General features: G+C 39.7%; 1 protein-coding gene across 3 annotated transcripts in view; it reads left to right on the forward strand.

Moving 5' to 3' along the window:
* The window catches only part of ITGB6 (integrin subunit beta 6), a 144,641-nt gene that overhangs the window by 86,333 nt on the left and 32,574 nt on the right, over positions 1 to 25,734 (forward strand). For all 3 annotated transcript variants that reach the window (XM_067741757.1, XM_067741758.1, XM_067741760.1), the window contains 6 exons: positions 611 to 700; positions 8,256 to 8,390; positions 8,612 to 9,029; positions 15,630 to 15,852; positions 18,630 to 18,727; positions 23,449 to 23,568. In XM_067741757.1, coding sequence (XP_067597858.1) covers positions 611 to 700; positions 8,256 to 8,390; positions 8,612 to 9,029; positions 15,630 to 15,852; positions 18,630 to 18,727; positions 23,449 to 23,568 — 1,084 coding nt within the window. The remainder of the gene's footprint in view (positions 1 to 610; positions 701 to 8,255; positions 8,391 to 8,611; positions 9,030 to 15,629; positions 15,853 to 18,629; positions 18,728 to 23,448; positions 23,569 to 25,734) is intronic.

Here is a 25,734-nt window from a genome sequence, read left to right on the forward strand (position 1 = left end):
TGTGTGGGGAGCGATCCCAACCAACCCCAGTACCATGCTGACATCCCTAAAAGTGTACTCATTACTGCTAGGAAAGGGGGAGTTAACAGCAAGCATCCAAACAGTTCACTCCTTTGCTCCACCAAGCGATTGACAATGATTGACAATTAAGACCTCTGGACTGAATGACCTGCAGGGCGACCTGAGGCAGTGAGGGACCCACGTGACCCAAACCTTAGTTTCTACAATGCTACAAAAAAGAGAAGACAGTTCCTGGTAGTATGCTCAGAACTTTTTAGACAAAGGATGCTCCACGAATGGAAGATGTTATATAAGTGTTATTTTTATTTGAGACTTGAGTCCCATTGTGATGTAAATCACAGCCCTAGACTAAGGCCACCACAGGGGCTGGATTTCCCCAGCAGCAGCTCTGACCTTTTCATTTTTCCACCTGAGCACGGGAAGCAGCACCAGACAGGGCTACAGTTTCAGGAGAAACACCCGTTTATTATCTGGAGCCTGTTTCTCCTGGCCAGTTAAAGAGAGGTGATCTCAACCAGCAGGTTGAACCCACACTTAATCCTTCTCAATTACAGTGAGCAAAGATTGACTTATTCTTTTTCATTTACAGAATTATGCAAAACTCATTCCTGGAGCTACAGTAGGGGTGCTACAGAAGGACTCTGGAAACATTCTCCAGCTGATCATCTCGGCTTATGAAGTATGATATTTCACTGCTGGGTTTTCTTTTTGCATTTCTTTGGTATTTAAAAACTAAGATATGTTTTAGGCTGTTAAATACACTCTCCTTTGTTGGTAGAGACAGTGCTTATCCAAAGAAAATCTCTCTGCATTAATGGATATAAAAAATTATATCCAAAACATAAATTTTGTTCACCTTATTTGCAGATATTCTTCCCGGAAGGTGGGGCAGAATGTAGAAAAATCATAAACCCGATCATAAAGGTTGTTTTTGTAGTAATAACCAACAACAGCACTGTCACCTGCAAAATTTTAATTCTACTGAAAAGGCTTCATGAGTCGTACAATTAAGCTTCCCTCTTCTCTGCCTGAAAAAAAATTAAGTTTAAATTGCCAACGAGTAACAGAGCTATGAGAACTAACTCCACAGGCTTAATGAGACTAAATCATAACTCAAGGGAAAAAACACCAAAGCACACCAGGAACCACTTTGTAGATTTTCTGCTTTTGAGAACCAAGGAAATTTTCCACTGGTTTTATGTCATATATGTACATAAATACATTTTTTTTCTTTTGCCTTGTCTTTGTAAATTAGTGCCTGAAGACAGAATTCTTCCCTTAAAATAAGATCCATACCTACAGGGTTGCTATGTTTTCTCTCTATGTCACCGTTTTATAACTCAATCAACAGTGGATGACCAGTTGCCAACTCTTTTTTATTTCGGTTCCTAAATATCATTATCATCCCCCCTTTTTGCCTTTACTTACAAAGAAACACACACACACACACACACACACACACACACACACACACACACACACAAAGATGAAGTTCTAAGTTAGGACTGGAATGAAAAAAATAAACTTTTATAAAGCAGTAAAGCTCTAATATTTGCTCCAAACAGAGTTACATAATAGCAGATGAATAAAATTCTAATTTTGATCCTTTAAAATGACAAATAAATGACCCATATGCACTCTATGCCAATACTTAGCATAGACTGAACCAGTGTTCCTTGACATTTCAGAATCATCTGGAAAGTTTTTTAAAAATAGCTGTGTCCAGATTCCTCTCACAGATGTCTTGGGAGAATTTTAAGGGAAGGAAGAGTCACGTATTTTGAGAACAAAACCCAGTGTTTTTGACATCACCCCACCAATTTTGAAACTCACCTTAATAGGGAAAAGCAAGTTATTTTTTTCTCGAATACATTTTCTCAAAGAAGAAAATACAGATGGTCCATTAAACTTATAGGATGAGAGGTTTTTTTAAAATTCATACCCTCAGAAACTTCAGTTTTCTTAGCTCACATAAAAATTTAATCACCATGCTAGTTCACGCTTGAAATTCTTCCAGACAGGAAAGCTTGTCAACAAAATACCATAAAAACCTTCCTCCCTCTTATGCAGTAAAGTTTTAATGTGTAGAATCAAGTAAAATCACATGGCAATTCTTCACTGAATTAGAACACGCTCAATTTTCTTTAACTCAGGACTCTCAAAAGTGCTGGCCACTAATATTTTCAAAGGAGTTAAGCGAAGTAGAAAACAGTGAATTGTCAAAAATATTTCTCCTCCTGTCTGACCAGCCCTGTCTGTGCCCCTGCTTGCTCTGTCAGAGTTTATGTCTCACTTTACATCTCCAATCACTCACATAATTTACAGAGTAGTTGAAATCAAGACATCAAACATTTGAAGTGAATCTTGTGTCTTCATTTTACTGTCTCAAAAATATGAAGTGTCTGTTATTCTTATATCAAACCATCTTGCTCTGGAGGTATGATTGAAACTCTATGAGTCACTGCGAGGTATGCAACAGATCTTGGCACTGGTTCAAATTACTTTTCTGTTGTGTTATCTTTTAAATGTATCCTAAAAGGACCTTAAAATATGGGGATCCATAGACTAGATTTCTTTCCAACCTATAAAAAAGAGAGAGAAGGAAAGAGACTATATTGAGAGAAAACATAAAACGCTTCTGACTTGTAGTGGGGCAGAGGCAAACAATTTGTGTATATGATTAGTGACGATAAACTTCAGCTCAGTATTTTACAGTGCTGTATTGACATTTAAAAAGCCTTAAATACCAGATGTGTATTCACCTGGCCATCATTCACTACTTTCCTTCCTTCCCTAACCACATAATAAAAGCTGCTGAAATACCCATACTCCCAAGGGTAAGGTCCTCTGTTGGCATTTAAGTTCCAGAAGGGAAGTGACTTGTTTTGTTTTGCTTGGTTCATAGTATATGCTCAATAAATGAATGAGTGAAAAGATGATACATACAAACAAACATTTACGTCTTTTCTTTGGGAAATTCACATTAAAATATTCCTGGTGAAATTTGCAATATGATATTCCAATTAGATCATTGCTGAGATTTCCTTCATTTTGGTTAGATTATGTCACTCACTACTCCTAATTGCTGTCATCTACAAACGTTCAGGTCATATCCCTCATTTCTCGTTTAGTTCACAGTGTCACTGTCTCCAACACCACTCTTGTCTTATTTCTTGATGATTTCAGCCCATATGTATACATATATATGATCCTTCCCATACCCTGGACTCTCAGTTTCTTGAACTCTGCTTCTGAAACGATTTTGTTCCCTTCCCTTTTAATTACCTCCTCATACCTTCACACTCTTGTCATACCTTAAACGTTATCATTGCCGATAGTCTCAGTTACATGCAATCCATTCTCTGCTCACCATTTCCAATCTTTTCACCTCACTCTTGCTAGTTCCCCTAATATTTCTTCCAACCCATCAGGATCTCCAATTAATTGACCCTGTCCTCTGTGTACAGTTCCTCATCCCCTTGATGTCCTCTCTCACCTGGCCCCTCAGCTTAAATTCAAACATTGTGGTCACTCCTTAGACACTCTCTCAATTCCCCTGCACCTTATCACTCCTTTGAGGTGGTTGGCCAATAGTGGTCCTGGTAAAATCCAACTGTCCACTCTGCACAGCTGAATGGGAATGGGAAAAACATACAATTATGCTACCGGATCTCACTTTAAATTCATGATCACAGACTTCAAGCTGGCCCTCAATGCTGCCCAGCAACCGTGCTATATTTCTCTAGTAAACATCCAAATGGAGAGATCTAGGAGTCAGTTGATATGTTAGTGGGCACATCAGCAGAGTAACCTGGACTCTCCCAAACATACTTCGCCGTAGTTTTCTGCTTCTCAACTCATGGTAATTCCATCCTTCATGTGGCTAGGACCAAAAAGCTTGAAACGATCCTTGACTCCCCCCTCTTTCTTTCACACTGTACATTTAATCCATCAGGAAATCTTGTTGACTCTACCTTCAAATTTATTTAGAGTTTGATCCAATTGCTGCGTCTACTGTCCTCACCCTAATTGGAGCCACCATCCTCATTCACCTGAATTATTGCAAAAGCCTCCTAAATGATATTTCCCGTTTCCACCTTTGGCTTCCTACAATCTGTTTTCAGCAAAACAGCCAGAAGTTTCATTAAACATGTTAAGTCAACTCCTATTACTCTTTTGTTGGTAACCCTAATTGCTTTCTCATTTTACGTAGAGTAAAAGCCGAGTTCTTTATAACAGCCTACGAGGACCCTATCAGGTCTGTTCCCCTCCACCCCATCACCTCTGACTTCACCTCGCGTTACTCTCCTCTAATTCTGCTCCAGTGCAGCAAACCTGCCCTCTTTGCTCTTCTGCTCCCAGAGCAAGGCAGACATGGTCCTGCCTTAGGGCCTTTGCATTGGCTGCACCCTTTTCCTGAAACACTCTGTTCACATATATCTGCGTGGCTAATTTCCTCTCACTTTCTTGAAATGTGACCCTCTTTTTTTTTTTTTTTTACATCTTTATTGGAGTATAATTGCTTTACAATGGTGTGTTAGTTTCTGCTTTATAACAAAGTGAATCAGTTATACATATACATATGTTCCCATATCTCTTCCCTCTTACGTCTCCCTCCCTCCTACCCTCCCTATCCCACCCCTCCAGGCGGTCACAAAGCACCAAGCTGATCTCCCTGTGCTATGCGGCTCTTCCCACTAGCTATCTACCTTACGTTTGGTAGTGTATATATGTCCATGCCTCTCTCTAGCTTTGTCACAGCTTACCCTTCCCCCTCCCCAATATCCTCAAGTCCATTCTCTAGTAGGTCTGTGTCTTTATTCCTGTCTTACCCCTAGGTTCTTCATGACATTTTTTTTTCTTAAATTCCATATATATGTGTTAGCATACGGTATTTGTCTTTCTCTTTCTGACTTACTTCACTCTGTATGACAGACTCTAGTTCTATCCACCTCATTACAAATAGCTCAATTTCGTTTCTTTTTATGGCTGAGTAATATTCCATTGTGTATATGTGCCACATCTTCTTTATCCATTCATGTGTCGATGGACACTTAGGTTGCTTCCATGTCCTGGCTATTGTAAATAGTGCTGCAATGAACATGGTAGTACATGTCTCTTTGTGGATTATGGTTTTCTCAGGGTATATGCCCAGTAGTGGGATTGCTGGGTCATATGGTAGTTCTATTTGTAGTTTTTAAAGGAACCTCCATACTGTTCTCCACAGTGGCTGTATCAATTTACATTCCCACCAGCAGTGCAAGAGTGTTCCCTTTTCTCCACACCCTCTCCAGCAATTATTGTTTCTAGATTTTTTGATGATGGCCATTCTGACCGGTGTGAGATGATACCTCATTGTAGTTTTGATTTGCATTTCTCTAATGATTAGTGATGTTGAGCATTCTTTCATGTGTTTGTTGGCAATCTGTATATCTTCTTTGGAGAAATGTCTATTTAGGTCTTCTGCCCATTTTTGGATTAGGTTGTTTGTTTTTTTATTATTGAGCTGCATGAGCTGCATGAGCTGCTTGTAAATTTTGGAGATGAATCCTTTGTCAGTTGCTTCATTTGCAAATATTTTCTCCCATTCTGAGGGTTGTCTTTTGGTCTTGTTTATGGTTTCCTTTGCTGTGCAAAAGCTTTGACGTTTCATTAGGTCCCATTTGTTTATTTTTGTTTTTATTTCCATTTCTCTAGGAGGTGGGTCAAAAAGGATCTTGCTGTGATTTATGTCATAGAGAAACAAGTGACTCTCTTAATGAATCCCACCCTGATCACTTTTTAAAAATTGTAGCCTATACCCCCTGCCCACACTCTCTTAATCTTCATTATCCCACCCTAACTTTTTTCCATAGCATTTATCACCTTCCTGGTACTACATAATTTTCTTATTTATTGTGTGGTTTCCTTTCTGTCTTCCCACACTATAGTATAAACTCAATCAAGGGGTAAGCTATTTTAGACGTTTTTGTTTCCCAAGCACCTAGAACAGTGTCTGGTACATAATGGACACTCAATAAATATTTTCTGAATGAATAAACTGGTAATGTAACTAGTTGAGATAAAACAGATTTAAAGGGTATATGTTAATGCTAAATTGGCAGAAATTGAAATCTTAAGACATGGTGGGAATAATCTTTAGGACTGGGAAACGACACTTTAATCTCTGACAAAGACTACATTCTGAAAAGTCAGCCTGTGCCCATCTATGGAAGGAGTGACCACGTGGGGCAAATAACAAAGCAGGGAAGAGGAGTGACTTAGAATTTACAGTCAGCACCTTAGAATTAGGAGGAAAGCAGGGTTATCGTACCATGCAGTTGGCAAAATTATATTTCAGGAAAGTTTGAAGCAGAATATGCTTTTAAAATTCTATCAATGGAATGGGTATAGGGACTCTATCAAATCCTTTTAGATGAAGTATAACTTACTTCATAGTATTTTACAATTTGTTTTTATTCTGTTTTTTAAAAATAATTTGGTTTTGAAATTAATTTGAAATTATTTGAAATTAATTTGGTTTTGAAGTCCCCCAAATACAAACTTCTATAAAAGAAAGAGAAATAAAGAAGGTCTGAATAATAACACTAGCTTTCCCCAAACAGCAGCTCTCCCTTCCCCTTCCTTGACATTCTTCCTCCTGGGAAACGTTGCCTCTACGTACCCCTCTGCCATCACCCACACGCCCTGTATCTAGTCTTCCCCTCTTCCAGCCCCGTCATCGCATATCCCAGCCACTGCATCCCTGCTCCTCACGCCTCAGGCGTGGTGAGTGCAGCAACATGCCAGCCTCCTTGACTTAAATCTTCCTGTCCCCTCCTCTGGCCTGTCCTGCACATGCCTTCCAGACAACCTCCCTGCAGCTGCCTTTTCAGTAAGTCAGGCCCCTGCTGAAAAGCTTCATGGAATATTTCCCGCAGGTGTTAACTCATCTCTCCAAACCTCAGGGTTCTTTGTGGTCTGGTGTCTCCCCGGACAGTAGGGGTGCAGGCTTGGGCTGAGCCCCTCTTTTCTCCATTCTGTCCCACTCCTGGCACTGAGCTTTCTCTCTTTTGGTCCCCTCGCCTGAAATACCATTGTCATCCCCTCCACACATCTAAATCCAACACAGCCATTAAGAACTAGTCTTCTAATACTTCAGTCTTCACTGACAGCCCTCTTTCCTGAACTCTCCCAAACCCTTATGTATTACACAATTTTTTTTTTCTAATTTAATGGTACATTGACTGACGTTGTACGTTAACTGCTTCACTTGGTTCCACCTAATTTTTTTCAGCAAGATGATCATCTCGAGGGCAGAAATCCTGTCTTATACCCATTCCCCCAGACCTGGCTCTATACTAAATGTACAATAGGGACTCTATAAATTCCAGCACTGATTTCAAGGCACAGTTTCTCTCACATTTTAACATCTCTAAAATTGGGATACATTTTATAATTAGTCATGTCTTACCAATGCTTTCAACAGAATGGAAGTCACAATGTAGTTTTCATGGTCTGCACATGTATAATCTTGGCAGTAACTGTATGTGTTATTGCCACTTCAATTCGTTAAGTACACTGTTGGTAGTGTCGAGTTCAATTGCTATTTTAAAATATCTTCCAGGTTTGCACTATGACTCGATACTGAAAAGTTATTGTTTGTGCAGAAATGTACCAAAACTGAATAAGAGGGAAACAAATACTGATATCAGTGAAGCAAATATTCATTGTTGGAGGAATGATCTGTATTCCTTATAAAGTAACAACCAGCTGCTTTATGGGACCTAAAAATGATGATATGTAGGATACAAGTAAAGCAAGCTATTGTTATATTTTGTTAATGAGATACAGCAAAAGATTTGCCTTTTATATGCCAAGCAATACAATTCAGGACTGGAGAAATTTTTCCAACCCTCAAAATGGATAAAATAATTTTTAAAGCAATGATAGACGGACAGGTTTGATTCATATGGAGTGCCAAACGATCTCGAGGTATTTTGTCATAGTTTACTTGTCATAAAATAATGGTGTATCTTAGAATTGATGGCATCTTAGATTCGATAAAATATGATGTGTGTGTGTGTGTGTGTGTATTGCTTGCTTTTTTGCTTGATTGGTGATATGGTGAATTCCTTTTAGACCCAATTTAATTTTTTTTATTTGTTGTTTAATGAACATGATTCACAGATTCTTCTCTTCTGGCTCTATTTTTTGGTTGTGACTTCATTCAACTCTTTATGTCTTATCTAAAGGAACTCCGGTCTGAGGTGGAGCTGGAGGTGTTAGGAGACACAGAAGGACTCAACCTGTCATTCACAGCTGTCTGTAATACTGGGACCCCCTTTCCACACCAAAAGAAATGCTCTCACATGAAGGTGGGAGACACAGTAAGTAGACGGCTCATAGGTCATCTGAAAAAACATCTAGATGATCTGTCAGAAGTTACCTTAGTGCACTGAAGCTAGACTTTTCCGTTCAAGAATTTCAAAAGCGATTTTCAAACGTTTCCTAATAAATGCTTTCGCAAAGCTGATCCCCAAGCAGCTTTGTTTCTTCCCATGCATATTGGTGGCTAGCAGAAGATAATTAGTATTTTCTTTTTTTCCAGGCTTCGTTCAACGTGACTGTGAGTATACCAAACTGTGAGAGAAGAAGCAGGCACATTGTCATAAAGCCTGTGGGGCTGGGGGACGCCCTGGAGATCCTTGTCAGTCCAGAATGCAGCTGTGACTGTCAGAAGGAAGTGGAGGTGAACAGCTCCAGATGCAGCAACGGAAACGGCTCCTTCCAGTGTGGAGTGTGCGCCTGCCACCCTGGCCACATGGGTCCTCACTGCGAGTGTGGGGAGGACATGCTGAGCACCGACTCCTGCAAGGAGGCCCCGGAACGCCCCGCGTGCAGCGGAAGAGGCGATTGCTACTGCGGGCAGTGCATCTGCCACTTGTCCCCCTATGGAGCCATTTATGGCCCTTACTGCCAGTGTGACAATTTCTCCTGCGTGAGACACAGAGGGCTGCTCTGTGGAGGTAGGCCATGTCCAAATCCACCTTACAGGGCGACCTTGTACGTATCAAGGAAGGGCTTTGCATCCTTTGCACCTTCCACAGCCACCTGGGCACAGCAGGTGCTCAATAAATGTTTGCTGATCAGTTGAGTGGGTTGACCTTTAGACTAAGGTAACTGACCTTCCCTTATGTTTTTGTCTGGCTCTGACATTCCCTAGGGGTGAGATCTCTGCCAGCTGAACTTACATCTCTATTATTATTTCCCTGGGAGTAAGTAGGTAAAAGGTGGATGCCTTCTCTTTGGTTATTACCCAGACGCCACAAAACTGCATGTAATCGAACTCCATTATCTTCCAGACTATTCTGGATCAGACTCTTGGTATCTGACTCAACTCTTAAATGCTTATTGCTTTGGAAAGATAAAAAGCCAGGCTACTTAAGGAGCATACTGCAAAGGACGAGGGACACAAAAATTCTAAATGCACTTTCAGGGCCTTCATTCACCCATGCATATTCATTAAACACCTGTTAGGTAACAGATACTAGGTTAGGCACAGGGTATAATAAAGATGAATAAGGACATATGTGAAGAGGGTTATGGAAAGGGTAAAAATGAAAAATCCTTGGAATTTTTTGAGACTGAGAAAAATTTTAAGTAGCAGAAATATTTATGTTCTAATATCCTTTGTAGAAGTAAAAATCACTTTAGTTTAAAGCTATATTACATATAACATGACTATTATAAAATCATTCTGAGAGATGCACATACGTATTTAAGTACAATCTAGTCAGACAAGAATTACAAATGTGTTAATTATACTTTTAAATGATACAGATTTGTGTTACAATTGAAATCGTAACCGACTGCTGAATTTAAGCTCATGGCTTTTTTTTTTCTTTTCACAGTGTGTGAGCAGATAGCTTTTCAAAACAGAAAGCCATTATCTTTACAGAAAACTAAGCAAGTTACGTTTTCAAACCACAGTGTCAGGAACATATAAAAGAGACTGATTTTCAGGGAAAAAGGCCTTTGAAAAACATCTGATACCCTTAGAAGTGCGCCTCCGTTTCATTTCTTGGCTTTTGCTGTTGCTGCCAATAGACTCCTCTGAGGCTGCCTTCTTTCTTCCCCACCAAAGAGTGAAAAGTTTAGCGTCTGTCCAGATTGAGACACATTTCTCTCTCCTTTCATTCAAAGGTGTTTTTCCTTATCTAATGGGTGTGTTTCCAAACCCACATTGGTCTTCTTTTCACACAATGCAGACAGAACACAGCCTGAAGCCAGAGGCCGTCACCAAGTCTCGAAAAGAATCTATTCAGCAGAACCCCAGATTGCATTTCTAATAGAAATCTTTAATAAAATATGTGTTTAAGACATTTGAAATTGCCTTTCCAAAAAAAAAAAAAAACTCCAAAGTGTAATCAAATACAGTATAACAGCAATTATGACCCCACCTGTATTTCACCCTTTAGATCTGAAGTCAGAGGTCTAAGGCTGTGTAAATCGATGGGTTATGTTCAACAACACAGTTCTTCCCATTTTTTGGTGGTGTTTCAGTTTATTTTGTGTCACGCATGCAGACAGACATAGATTCAGAGTCAACCTGATCTGTGTATTTGTAGTTCAGATGGTCTGACAATAGTGCCTCTCTTTGAATCAGATACAGTGATCGCTAAAGAAATTCTATTTAGAAAATACAATTTTTTTTCATTTGGACTCAGAAAACTTCACCAATGCCCATTTCCTTCATACATTGGGGTACTTTCCCATCCCCAACCATGACTGTTTCTCGAATGCTTTTTTATGTTCAGTAACATCTCAAAGGATGTTCCTCTATTATTAGTAACTTTCTCTTTTAAAAGGTATAACAAAAGTACAGTCATTCAAATTCAACGAAGAGCAATGGAGCACCTACTGTGTGCCTGGCATTGTGCTTAGTGTAGGGATAAAACTGATCCTGGCCTTGTGAACACACAAGCTATTGTTGCTGTTGTTTGTCACAGAGGCCTGACTATGCTACAGCCTCATTTCTCATGTAAATCTCACTTATTTTACAACCAACATACTCTGCAATGTGCTGCTTCTCTGAAGGGCCATTATCACAATGTTCTTTTCATGCACCTTCTTCCATCCATCTGTAAGCACTCGAAGATAGAGGGCTCCATTGATTTTTCCCTTGCCCAAATTCCATTAGTCATTTAAATTTTGATTCTAAGAGACTGGAAACTCTAACAGGCAAACAGCACTACAGAAAAAACTTCCTGCCATTGTGCACTGAGTTATCAGTCAATGGCATTCCAGAAAGATATCTCCCTCTCAAAAGAGCCTGATAATTTTTTCTTGACCTTTGGTTATCATCTTGCCTCTACATGAAGCCATTATGAAGTTGTGTTGTTGTTGTTATTGTTGTATGAACAGGTACCTTAGATAATCGGCTGTTTGTGGATATCGATTAACAACATGTGTGACTGGGTTAATGGTTCTGGAAGGCCCACAGAAAGGGAGGGTTTCTAAGTTCTGAAAGGAGCTCTTGGAAGGGTTTTCTAAAATTTCTGCCAAGGAATTCTTATATGCAGTGATACACTTGGGCATTCTCAAAGCCTTTGGAAGTGCACATTTCATTTGACAATATTTATATACCGTATACATTTTTCAGAATAAACTTCAATGTGGAAATCACCCCCCTATCATGAAAGTAAGTTTCCCCTCTTGCTGAGGAAGAAACAAAAAGCAATTGTACTTTAGAGGACAGCTTACATATAAAAATTAAATGAATGGTTTTGGCCTAAATAAACTAACTATTCTTAGCTTTGAATTAATTAGTTCAATTATGAGTTAAATAGGTTATGAAATGCAGTCTTAATGTCATGGATCCAGATAAATTTCAAGTCATCTTTCATTAGAGAAGTGTAAGTCTTTTTAGTATATATATGTACAAATTACTATATTACCCTCTCTATATAGATATAGATGATACAGATACAGATACAGATGTAGATATATAAATATAGATATAGATATAGATACAGGTACATATACACCAGGAGAAGTCAGAATCCAGCTTCAAAATCTTTGTGGTTTACCCTTTGTTCTGTGATTTCCTACTCCATGTCTCTTAAGGCCAGGTCATGAAGATAGAAAAGTAACGACCTTCTAGACCAAAGTTTACAAGAGAAAACCCAGAATGCTTCTTTCTACAATGAACATGGCAGCGTCTCCTACAAATGGAAACCTGCCTCACTTGTGATTTCTTTTACATCTGTTTGGTTTTCAGTATAATTACAGGAGTTTTAATACTGATGGATAATTTTGCTATCAGATTCTTCTTACTGGATAGTGTTTAGGAGTAATGATAATAACTTATATATTGCTTATTTATGGGCCAAGCACTGTTCTAAACATTGTTATATATTATCTCAGGTAATCATCATAACAATCTGATGAAGTAGTGCTATTAATAACCCCTCCTTACCAATGAGGAAACTGAGGCATAGAAAGGTTGAGTAATTTTCCCAACTTGTCCCAGCCCGTACCAGAGCCAGGACCCAAACATGTGCTGTCTGGCTCTACACCTGTGCACTCACCCACTATGTACTCAACCACCGCCACCATGCCCACATGCCTTTGGAATGTTGCCAAAGAGCAAAACTTGGGAGGCGATGGCTGGTACGCTTTTCCTTTTCTGAAGAAATGTGTCAGTTATGAAATTTGTAAGTAAATGCTGTTTGTTTGGAACAGCAAAAGCTAATTTAGGATCTTGGGCATGGCAGGCACCCAAAAAATATTATGAAAGAGCACACGAGCCCATTTACCTGAAACACTTTATTTAACATTTTACAGTAGTTCGGACGGTACTCTGTGGCCAGTTCTTCAGGAGCTCTTCAGGAGCCGCTCTTGTCTCTCAGCCTCTTCTGTGAGGATCCCTTTCTCTGATTACATCTTAAATGCTGATGCTCTCCAGGGATTTCCTCACTCTATCTGCTTGCCCTAGATGATCTCATCCACATCAGCTTCAACTGCCATCTGTCCCTGGTGGATTCCAAACCCCAAACTTCAGGGCTATATATACGTATTCAACCACCCATGGGTCCCTCAAACTCAACAGAACCAAAAATGAACTCATCGTCTTCCCCATCCTAAGCTGCTCTTTCTTCTCTGCCTCAGAACAATCTATTCATTTAACAATTAAGCACTCTCTGTGCCAGGCACTGGGGATAAGGCACCGCATGAGTTACTTCCATTCCAGGGCAGTTAACAGCAGCTCCATCCAGCTAGCAGCCCAGGGGGGTGACCTGGGGAGGATTCCATCCTCTCTCTTCCCCTCCCCCACCGCCCTGGGCACCCCATGCAGTGAATTTCACCTGAACCCTTTCCTCTGCATTCCCATGGACACTGTTCAGGGCCTCATATCTTCTTGCCTCTATTGCTGGGAGAACCTCCTTGCTTTTCGGTGTCTAGTTTGACTCTCTCTACTGATGCCAGGACATTTCTAGACACATATCTATCTCTTCAGGTCTCTCCCTTACTTAAAATTTCATAACTTTCAGGATAAAACCTCTTACTTTAGTCCATAAAGCTTTTCATGATGTGATTTCTGATTTTTGTTGACCTTTTCCTCCTATCCTCACGGACACCCCATACACACCTTTGGCTTTATTCATGTGACTTTACTATGGGTATTAAGCAGGTCACGTGATTACACACTTCTGTCATTTACCTATGCTTTTTTCTCTGCTTATAATGCACGTAACCCTCTTCTTCTATCCTTATCTTCCAAATTCAGCTCAAGCATCAGTTCCTCTGGAAACTTCCCCAAATCTCTTGTCTAATTTGGAAACTTCCTCTGTGTGTATAGCACTTATCACGTTGTACTTATTAGCAGTAGTATCTATTTGCCTGTCTCCTAGACTAAGCTATAAGCTCAGCCACCTTGTCTTATTTAATTTTGTATCCTCAAGCCTAAAACAATCTTTGGCACATGATATATGCTCAATTAAAATTTGTTAAATAAATGAATTTGTTGGGCGCTCACTGTATGCCTGTAGGACATCTAGTTGGTGAATACAAAGCTAGGAGATTTACACGTTATCTCATCTGACCACAACCATTGGAAGCAGCTTTTATTCCCTCTACTTTATAGATGAGGCTTTCATGATTACTCAGCTTGAGTGATGTAGAGGTGGGGTTACTAAAGTCTATCTTGTATGTCTATCCTATGGCATCTTAATTGAAAGCAAAAAATTTTAAAAACTACATATATATATATATACACACACACACACACAGTTGGCCCTTGAACAACACGGGTTTGAAGTGCGTGGGTCCACTTATGTGCAAGTTTTTTTTCAATAAATATATTGGAAAAATTTTTGGAGATTTGCAACAATTTGAACATACTCACAGATGAACTGCATAGCCAGAATTATCAAAAAAATATTTAGGCATGTCATGAATGCATACAGTATATATAGATACTAGTCTATTCTTACATAGGCATAAGGTGAGTGATATTTAATATAAAATTAATAATGTGTTAGTTTTCTTACTGTTTTATAACTTTGCTTTCAAAGCATTATATTACTGTACAGTATGCCTTTCTCATAATTGGACAAACTGCATATCAGCCTACCATTACAGGTAAGTGGTTTTTTAGAAAATGTAATCATGCTTCTATATGAATATGTCTATAATACTGTATGCCATAAACACTTTTAACAATTCATTCGTTGGTGTATAGGCTAGGCTACTGGGAAGCAATTATGTCAATTATACTAGGCTACCATAAAGCAATCATATTGCTGCTTCTTCATTATCAAGGCATGAATAGCTATACCTATAAATAAATATGAATTTCTTTTTCACATTATCTTTTCATTTTTGATGTCTAATGTTGGTAAGTTGTATAATATCTACAGCGTTATAAGACAATATTGATGTAGGTACTGCCAGATGATTCATCTTGTAAATTTACGGCATTGATAAATACAGTATGGTACTGTAAATGTATTTTCTCTTCCTTATGATTTTCTTAATAACATTTTCTTTTCTCTAGCTCACTTTATTGTAAGTATACAGTATATGATACGCATAACATACAAAATACGTGTTAATCAACTGTTTACTTTATCAGTGAGGCTTCCAGTCAACAGGAGGCTGTTAGTAGTTAAGAGTTGAGGGAGTCCAAAGTTATCCTCAGATTTTGGCCTGGGGGGAGGAGTGAGAGTGGGGCGGGGGCGGGGTGTGTCAGTGCCCCAACCCATGCGTTGTTCAAGCGCCAACTGTATATACACACACATACTTGCACACACACACCAAGTAGCTATTATAGGCTTCTGGACTATCTTATTTCATCTGGTTATAAATTCTGTTGGATATAACATCAGGCAATCAAGTTGGTTCAGTTAAGAGACCAGATCAATGAATATGCACAGTTCGCAAAATACGTGCCATAAAATCTATCTATGCTTACTCCCCCCCCGCCAGCACCCACACACACGCACTCACTTTTTTTCTCGTTTTTTTCTTGTCTTTTTGATGGTGTTCAAAGGCAAAGAGAAAAGATGGCCCCCAAGATCCAGAAGTGGCTTTAGCCCTAAGAAACCCAGGGCTTTGTTTTGCAGATAACGGCGACTGTGACTGCGGCGAGTGCGTGTGCAGGAGCGGCTGGACGGGCGAGTACTGTAACTGCACCACCAGCACGGAGCCCTGCATCTCCGAAGACGGGGCGCTTTGCAGCGGGCGAGGGGGCTGTGTGTGCGGCAAGTGCGTTTGCACGAACCCCGGAGCCTCGGGACCCACCTGCGAACGTTGTCCCACCTGTGGCGATCCCTGTAACTCTAAATGGTAATGTCTCTACGCTCACCAGTCCTTCCTGTCCATAGGGTTCATGGTGATCAAAGTTATAATGACGTTTTATACACTCAGACCTCAGATTGTTCTTGCTGGCTTTGGTCTCCAAGCCTCCATTAAAACACACAAACCTGCAGGGCCCCTGCGATCGTCAGCCTGGAACGTCAGCCTCTCCCTTGCCTCTCAGCGCTGATGATCCAGGACCACAAAGTCACATTTCTGCAAGAGAGCCTAGCCGGGAAGCTGAGCTGATGTCCCACGCTGATAACATCGACAGTCTCTCCCTTACAGTACCAACCACACATCAGGAATGCCCTGGGAGTAGACTGAGGACACTCACATTCAGTACTTTTTTAAGGGAAACAGACAAGCTTCTTTCTTATCTAGACGTTTATAGCCTGACCTTACTGATTCATTCCTATCTATAAACTCATAAAGGCAAAGAGGCAGAAAGATGATCTTGGCTTTCCATTCCTTCCCTCTTCTTTACCACTCATGCTCTTTGGCACCTTTCTTTGGTTGTCATTCTACACAGCTATTGTGACTGACACTTTCTTTTATACAATGTGAACAACAACAGCAACAAAACAACTGCATTGTTTTTATTTTCCAGTAAAAAAACAAAAAAAAGTTTCTTTGCTTGGCAGTTAACTTCTTAATGAAAGCGGGGCAACATTTGCAGGTTAAGTGAAGCAAATCTCCAAATTGGCTGTGTTAGGACATTGCAGGTATAATATATTATACAGCAAACGTGCTTAAGTAGTTCATACTTTCATTAACTCTGGTACCTAAAATGGGGACATGTGCATTTCCAATGTAAACAAAGTAAGAAAATCAATATCAATATTCACTCAGTGGTTGCTCACTATCCAAGGTGTCAGAACTTCTCTGTCACTGTGCCTGGACATATGCCAAGAGAAGCACGGGTGCAAGGTTAGACTTACTTGAATAGGATTTAATATAAAATGTCATTTCAAGGTATTTCTTCTATTATTTTTCTATTTTATCTTCTCTGTAAACATGATTCAATCTTCTTTGAAAAATTTTTTTATTTAACTATAGTTGATTTACAGTGTTGTGTTAGTTTTAGGTGTTCAGCTTCAGATTCTTTTCCATTATAGGTTATTACTAGATATTGAATATAGTTCCATGTGCTATACGGTAAATCCTTGTTGTTTTCTATTTTATATATAGTCGTGTGTGTATGTTAATTCCAACTTCCTAATGTATCTCTCCCCTTCCCCTTTCCCCTTTGGTAACCAGAAGTTTGTTTTCTTTGTCAAACATAATTCAATCTTAAATCTGGTTTATAAGACATGAAATTAATAGTCCAAGTAGTTTGAATTTGAGAAATCGGGTAGAGTGATCCCCTTGGTGTTTGTTAGTTTTGAGGTGAAACCGTTCTATTTATTCTTTCATGCACTTATTTATCAAATAGGTATTAAGTACTTACTATAAGCCAGGAATCATGTTAGGCCATAGACATACAGTGATACTGAAACAGTTACAGTTCCTGCTGTCACAGCTGCTGAGCATCTACTGGGAAAGACAGAACATTTTAAAAAGTAATTATAACGATATCTGGGCTAACAGTTACAATAAGGGATAGAGAGGGTGCAGTGGAACTCTATGGCAGGAGATAAAGCTACCAGACTAGCTCGGGCGGCCATCAGCGGGATGCACAGAGGTGTAGAGCCTTCAAGGGCTTTCGCAGTCTCAAGCAGCCCCACTGCAAAACCACTCCAAGTAAATATATAACCCAGATACGTGCCGTGTGCTTGCAGTGCAAAGATCACTTCCAGGTAAGACTGCTACCCCTACTCCACGTAGATTGCTGCTCCTAAACCCTTCCAGCAGAGGCATTCAGAAGCTTCCACTACGAGGGAACTAACTGATAAGGATCAGGGAAGGCTTGCCTAAGAAAGTGCTGTTTCAGCTGAGAGTTGGTGAGGCAGGGTGGGCGTGGGGAATGTTTCCAGCGCTTAGAGGAGCACACCTTTCCTGGGCCAGCATAATGTGTGCCCACAGTAAGAAAACTTGCAGCTTCGGGTTACTCCAAACACTATCCATCTGTAAAGTGATTGTCAGCACGGGATTAATTCAGGGTCTACGTTTACTCTCCTGTGTAGACATCATTAGAGTGGCTTAATTCCTGGGCTATGTTCTTGGAAATGCACTTTTCTATAAGTAGCAATCCTTTATTTAAAAACCTGCATTAATGAGGACCCAGGCTGTAGTCCTCAGCTTTTGAAAATACCCCTATCAAGGCTTGGACGCATTCAAAAGGGTTACAGAAAAGTGAATCTTTAAAATAGTCATTCAGGACATATGAGAATTCTTGGAATTCTTGTTAAAACACAGACCATTTCTATTAAGAAAGTCACACTTTGTCTAGTACCATAAACCCTTCCCAGGAAAATGTTTAATGAAAATATAGCTAAATCAAATACCAAAATAATTGGGTTTTTTGTTGTTGTTGGGGGAAAAAAAATTTTAATCTAACCAATCAGAAGCAATCAGTACAGATGAATGAGGATAGTAGCTATTATCAAGGCTGGCTCATGGAACACTGATTACTGCACGGAATTCAGAATAAAGGAGTTTCCTCTTGGACGTCACCCAACCATCTTTCTGAAAGTAACGAAACGCAATATCCTCTCTGAGACACTCCTATAGCCAGAACCATAGTAACAGCATTAAAGCAACATCCCAGCTGCGTATCTATTTTCCACCAACACAAACTGATCAACTCTGTTGAATAATGTTCACAGGAGCTGCATTGAATGCTACCTGTCTGCAGATGGCCAGGCCGGAGAAGACTGTGTTGACAAATGCAAATTAGCTGGTGCGACCATCAACGAAGAAGAAGGTTCTACTTGTTTGAAATTGCTTTCCTTTCCTTTGCACAGTTTTGGAGAGGCAGAAATTCGGTGGAGGGCTCTTCAGTAGCTCGACCTCATTTGTACTAGGGTGTTAATTCACTCGCATCCATTTCTAAGAGTAAATGCATTCCAGAAGGCTAAAGACTTGATGGTTTGGGAGACAAGCAATTTAAAGTCCCGGCTATGCTATTTGCTCTGTTGCAAATTCATCTCTGCTTAACACATGCAATTGGAGAGAATTCCAGAATGCTATATTTTTTTGAATTAGAAGAGTGGAAGATTGAAGAAATAGCTAAATGTTAACCTCCTAACCTGAAATCATCCTCTATCGTCCGATTATCTTATTTCACGATAGGACAAAGTAAGGTATAATATGGGTTTTCTGACAGCAACTCTCAGACACCAGGCAGTTTCTGGTTAGTGGCCATTTTTCCTGCCCTCCCCTGCATATGCTTTTACTCCCAGCTTTCCAAACATAGGCATTACATGGTCATCCTTAATTCCCTGTTGCCTTGGTCCCAAACTACGAGAAGGGCCTGTTACCTTTAACTGCTAAGCAAACTCTGCTCTTGCTTCCACCTGCCATTTTTGAAGTTACTTACTTAAAATCAGATTCTTTCTAATGGCAAGATGTTATCTCAAATCTGTAAATTGGTTGTATTTTTAGCTGGCAATGCATTTAAAAAATAACTTGTGAACTTTAAAACAAAGCCGATGACTGACTTCTCCCAAAGGGACCATCTGGGGGATTTGTTTTTCCATCATCACAAACTCCCTGCCTTACCCCTGCTGCTCAGGTAGGGACGTTGTTCTGCACGCCTCAGAGGCACCGCCACGGTGCATCTCAGGAGGAGTGGGATAACAGACGATCATTTATGACACTCTAGGATATGTATCTTGAATAGACAAAGCTAGAATACAGAAATTAATCCATTTCCAAAGTGAAATAAGTTAGTGATATTTATATTGTTTTGAAACTTACCAACATTGTTTTAAAATTGAGGTTTCTGACTGTGCACAGTTAAATAACCCTGTGTGGAGGGGCGTGATTAGTGCTCATGAAACCCCTTGCCTGTGCTTTTCTGGTGCCTCAGATAAATATGCCGAATAACCATAAATTGGACAAGACGGTATGTACCTTACACTAATACCGAAGGTGAGATGCAGTAGAAGCACCGAGTAAAGTGGGATTTGTAGCCTGTCCACATTAGTAACTCGTACAAAATCTCAGCATATCCTTCTGGCTTCATTTCACAGCACACAGTTGGGATGTTTACCAAGTGTTTTAAAGAAATGACTAAAAATTGCAGAAAATGCCCTGCAAATGACTAGAACTGAATTGACTAGCAGCGTGAGAAATCTAATGTGCTGAGGGGAAAAAAGAAGTAAACCTTGGAAACATGTAAATCATGAACAGGGAATTACTATATTTAAATACACAGTTTTCTGAGTATAGGTTATCAGAAATGCTTGGATTTGAGAGGAAGACAAGATTCTCAAGTGGCATTTAAAATTTTTGCATTATTGTTCTTGTATAATTGACTAAATTACCTTCAAAATAGGGGACTACAACTATTTCTAGCTCAGAAATCAAAAATAATAATTGGATTACCAGTACCGTTTAAAGCACTAATCTTGATGAATTCGAGAGAAAAACTATCTTTGTCAGCCTGTGAATTAAAAAAGTCACTCTTCTAATGGGCCTTTTTATAAGTCCTATTTCAAGTTACTCGTCCAGTTATGTTATTGATCATATTATCTTGAAATTATCACAACATATTTGCTCTTCCATGGGGTCTTTTATCAGCCCATTCTCCCCCTAATAAGGACATGGAGAGTAAAGTAAGATAACCATAAACTTCATAATCTGAAGAAATTATTCCTCACCTGTGCTGTGGTGACTTGTGTGAGTATTTCTAAGGACATATGGTTTAACTTTATTCACTCCATTTTACTGAAGTAGAAGTTTTTAATTTACCCCAATATTCATGTACTCAGAGCATTGTTACTCAAAGTGTGTTCCATGGAACACTAGTTCTGAAAGTGTTCAATGGACAAAAGCACCCATGGTCATATAAATTTTGTAAATAGGAAGCTAAGCTTTTTGTTTTCTTTGCAAGACTGAGAGTTGTCTTGTATATTAAGTTAAATGTGCATTGTGAATTTGCAGGAGAAGCAAAGGGAGGAATTAGAGTAAGGAGGGATTCTCAAACTTATTTGACCACAGAACTCTTTTTATTCCCCCCCTTGGGAAACTGTTTTCTCTGAGAACTACTGCCTCAGCCCCAAAGGCGAGGTCTTAAACACATGGTTATCTTGATTCAATGGTGCAGACAGTTTATATTTTCCACATCTTTTCTGGACCTTCCCAGACCCCAGCCTTTTCACCTCCATTCTCACATTTCTTCCTTTTCTAAGTATGATTTCACGGACTGCCTGAGATCTTATTTTCATCGTATTATTCTAGAACAGCACTGCTAGCACTCATAAAAGTGGGTAAAAAAGAAAGGTCCATTTCTAATGAACCAACAAAAGAAAACCTTAGCAGCTAATTATGCAAATCTCCAGCCCAAGCTGGACCTTTTCACTGCACATTCAATAATGCATTTTAATACCCAAACACTACAAAACAGGCTAAATCTAGAGTCATAACAGTCATGCAAAGGAGTGGTGAAGTAATTAAAGCAAGAAGGGAGTCGTGACTCAAAGGTCATATTAGCGGTTCCATTAAAACTTTAAAAATCCTGGCCAAGTAAATTAAGCCTCCCTGTGCTTCAGTGTAGCTCTTTAAGGGAAAATAAAAAAGCAGGATTAATATTACTGAAAGGAGTATTATGAGCTGTCCACATATTTTCTACCTGAGAATAAAATGTTCCATTAAGTAAGTTTGAGAGGAACAGGGAGGGTGTCCACTGTCACGGCAGAGACGGGGAGGGAAGGAAAAGAACACTCCAAAACAACAAAAAAAAGCATATTCCCGGAGACTTCATGAATCCTTGCTAACTGGGTGGTTTGGTAGGAGAATGTGTGGTGGAGGTCATCTAAAAATGACCAAAGTATGAATTATATATACAGTTCTGTTGCTGTCAAACACATGAAATATCACAAATTTCACTAATCAAATGCTGCCCAGAGGTGCCCAAACCTCTTCATCAGAATCACCTCCTTAAAAATACTGTTAACAATTCACTAAAATGCAAACTCCTGTCCTAACCACGGACTTCTCAACTCAGAAGAGCCAGGGTGGGTCCCTGGAATCCATCACTGCAGAACTCTGAGGTGATTTAGATGATGGTAAACATTTAGGACCAGCTGAGAATAATTTGTAATTAGATTTCTTAATATTCCTATGTAAATAGATGCTTCTAATGGATTCAAAGACAGTTTGTTCACTTAAATTTATCCTCTGAAATCTTATTAATAATGCCAAATGTTTTACTAGTCCCTGTTGTGATAGATAATACAGGCATGCTTCTTACGGACTCTGGCATGAGATGTTTAACTTAGAAATTAAATGCAAAAACAACTTAATTTTCTATCTTGCTATGGCGATAGCATTGTTGAACCAAAAAATAGACTATTACTTAATTTTTCTTTGTTAGAATCAGAGGAACACATGTAGATTCTGTTTTATTAAAATCTTTTTATGTTGAAGCTAATGAGAAAAGTTATAGGTCTAACAAGACTATGTCCAAGATTATCTGGGACAGTCCCAGTTTTGTATTCTGACCCACTGTGTCATAATATACTAATTTTGGATCATATGTCTTAAAATTTTAGGATAAGAGCAAAAGGTCATTCTATTTACAGGTTTCTGAAAAAAAGTGTTTGTAACAGTATCATTAAAAAAGTCTCTAACTTAGAAGATAAGAGAACTTTAAGCAAGTTTTTTGTTTTTTTAATTAGAAAACTCCTATGTAATTTTGGCATAGGTACCAGATCACTAAAATGGCTCATAAATAGTATTAGCATCTTAGACTGACCATTTTACTATATTATCAATTTCGGTCATGACATTCATTTTCTGCTTCTTGCCTAAGCTCAACATTTTTCTTCTACTTGGAAAAGAGGAAAACTGAATTTTTTTTAATTGAGAAAAGGGCTATACTGAGTGGTAGGCCCACTGTCATCCTGGTCTCCTTTTATTCTGGGATTTACCTTTATCCTGGTGGTCCCTGAGCTACATAACACTTCACTTTCCATTTCCTCATATTAATTTATATTTACTGTTTTGACAATACGTGGCCAACAATCTTGACTATGCCATTGCGGGAAAGACCCCTTTAGAAATACCACTATCAGTTTGGACTGTGTAGTCCCTTTCTGAAATATAATCTCAGCTTCCTCCCAGATGCTGTCAGCCAAGGAGAACGTATAGCTTCCTCATTACCATAATCAGAGCCATCCTATTCCCAAGACAGCTAAGGGTACCTGCCTTGAAGTACTTCATTCTACTGAAATCCTCCCACCATCATTTTGATGGGTGCATTCGATGGTCAGTCCTGACTGACCACAACTGGAACTGTTCTTCTGGAACAGGAGTAGAAACTAAAACCTCAGTGGATAGGGAAAATTCTATGTCTTTTCTATTCCTATTCTGTAATGTTGAAAATTCCTATTTGTATAATAAAACTCAGTGCTACTTTGCTTTAAAAAAAATCTCTTTTGGAATCTCATTTAACCTAATGAATGACTCTTTTATCTACAGATTTCTCAAAGGATAGTTCTGTTTCCTGTTCTCTGCGAGGAGAAAATGAATGTCTTATTACATTCCTAATAACTACAGATAACGAAGGGAAAACCATCATTCACAGCATTAATGAGAAAGGTGGGTGACATGCCTTCCCTTGCCAATGGTAAGAGATGTTACATGGGAGAGGAGAAAACAACCAGAAAGTTGCTCTGGGTAGCTTGCCAGGAAAGACATTTCCAAATTTTGATGGAGTGCCTCTACTTTCCCAGTGACTGAAAGATACCTGTTGAAAGGTTTGATATGTTCCAACGCCTCTTATTAAGACCAAAGAACAAGAGAAGTGTTTTTGTACCAATCCCTGAAAGCTGGCTGATGAATTGTAGAAAGGTGGACCAATTAAATGCAATGAAAGCAAAAGGTATGTTTTTAGGAAAGACTGACAGGGAAGAGAAGCATAGCAGTCTAAGAGAACGAGCTTTTTTTTTTTTTGCGGTTCGCGGGCCTCTCACTGTTGTGGCCTCTCCCGTTGCGGAGCATAGACTCCGGACGCGCAGGCTCAGCGGCCATGGCTCACGGGCCCAGCCGCTCCGCGTCATGGGGGATCTTCCCGGACCGGGGCACGAACCCGTGTCCCCCGCATCGGCAGGCGGACTCTCAGACACCAGGGAAGCCTGAGAATGAGCTTTGACTCAGGCAAACCTTGGCTCAAATCCTGCTCCACTACTTCCTTGACATTCTGGAAGATAATTGTCTCTCTGAGTCTCTATTTCCTCATCTGTAAAATGGGAAAAATAACAGTACTTTCTTCTAAGGGTTGATTCAATGATTAAATGAAATAATGCATGTAAAATATGTACCAGTTCATAACCTACCTAATGGGTCTTTAAATGATAATGCTGAGTCGGAAAGATGTGAACAGGCAAGGAAGGAAGGAAGTGATCTGTAAAGGAAGTCAGAGTCTGTGAGTTGCTTCTGTGAGTTTTTCTCCTTACCAATTCATGGAGTCAGCTTGGGACTCAGGAAACCCTCACATAAAAATCTCATCTTCAGTGAAGGGGAGAGAGAAACTTGTAGCAGGTAGAAAAGAAATTAGTGGGGAAGGTATTGATACTTTTGTTGAGAAGTTCTTAACTTTTAGTAAGTTTCACCGGGGGAGCTTGTTAAACCGCCAGCCTCCTGAGTCAGCAGGCTGGATGTGTGGCCCAGGACTCTGCATTTTAACACTTCTCCAGGCGCCTCTGATACAGGTGGCTTCCAGACCTCCTCTGAGTGACTCTGCCCTAAAAGCCCTGGCTGCCTTCTTAGATGCGCACAGGTGCCTCACCTTTTCTGTCTTCAGTTAATGATGTGTCCCTAAACCTTCCTGGCAGAAATGACAGCTGCATTAAATCAGACCTCTCCAGATCTTGTCAGCAGCCTCCTCCTCCTTCCCTCAAAAGCTTGAGGCCTAAGTTCCGGCCCAGACCATAGCAGCAAGGGCAGGCTAGAAGACAGATGTGTTCTGTTGTGTGTGCTGGTTTATCGGTGGGCTGACAAAGTATTAAGTCCTGAATTTGAAACCAAGAGTACCAAGCTGCCATCACTTAAGAGTGTGAAAAGCAATGACAAAATTACCAAAAAGTAAGTTCAAGACGTTATGAACTAACCAAGCAAACACGATTAGAAAAGTATCACATTGCAGTGCTGAGGGTCAGGGAGGGAGGGGTCGGCACAATGCAAGAGACAAGTGTATGATGGTGACCTTGCCACTCAGGTGGGCAGAGTGCACCAGGAGACTTGCTCTTGAAAAGCTTCTGTAAATTGACTTCTTTGAAATGCATATGTAAAGGGCGTTGTAGAGGTCATTAGTTAAGAAAATCTAAGGTGAATCCTGCTGTACGAGGAAGAAATACTTTACAGTACGAAAACCGGCCTCCTCATTATGTATTTCATTAAGTCAAATTCTTCAACTACACCCCCATCTTCTGTCTGTGACCATGGCAGTGGCTTTAGCCACTGAAATCAAAGCCATTCCTTATAATATTGATTCCATTGGAGAAGCAAGTTCCAAACAAAAATGAACTTCCAGAGTAAGTTCTGTTTTTAATACAGGGGGTTTTGTATCTAGATGGTTTCATTTTGATTTTTTTCTTGTGAAACATTTTGGTTGATAAATGCTTGCTCATTACTGAACTGTTGGGTTTTTCTTTATTCATCCACACAATATGAGTGGTACATCAACATGCCATCTTTCCGAGAGCCCTCAGATGCCCTGATATCTTTTTATTAAAGCTTTTTATTCTCCCTATGCTTTTGTAGCAG

This window comes from Pseudorca crassidens, chromosome 6 (assembly GCF_039906515.1).
Source record: "Pseudorca crassidens isolate mPseCra1 chromosome 6, mPseCra1.hap1, whole genome shotgun sequence".
Taxonomy (NCBI): domain Eukaryota; kingdom Metazoa; phylum Chordata; class Mammalia; order Artiodactyla; family Delphinidae; genus Pseudorca; species Pseudorca crassidens.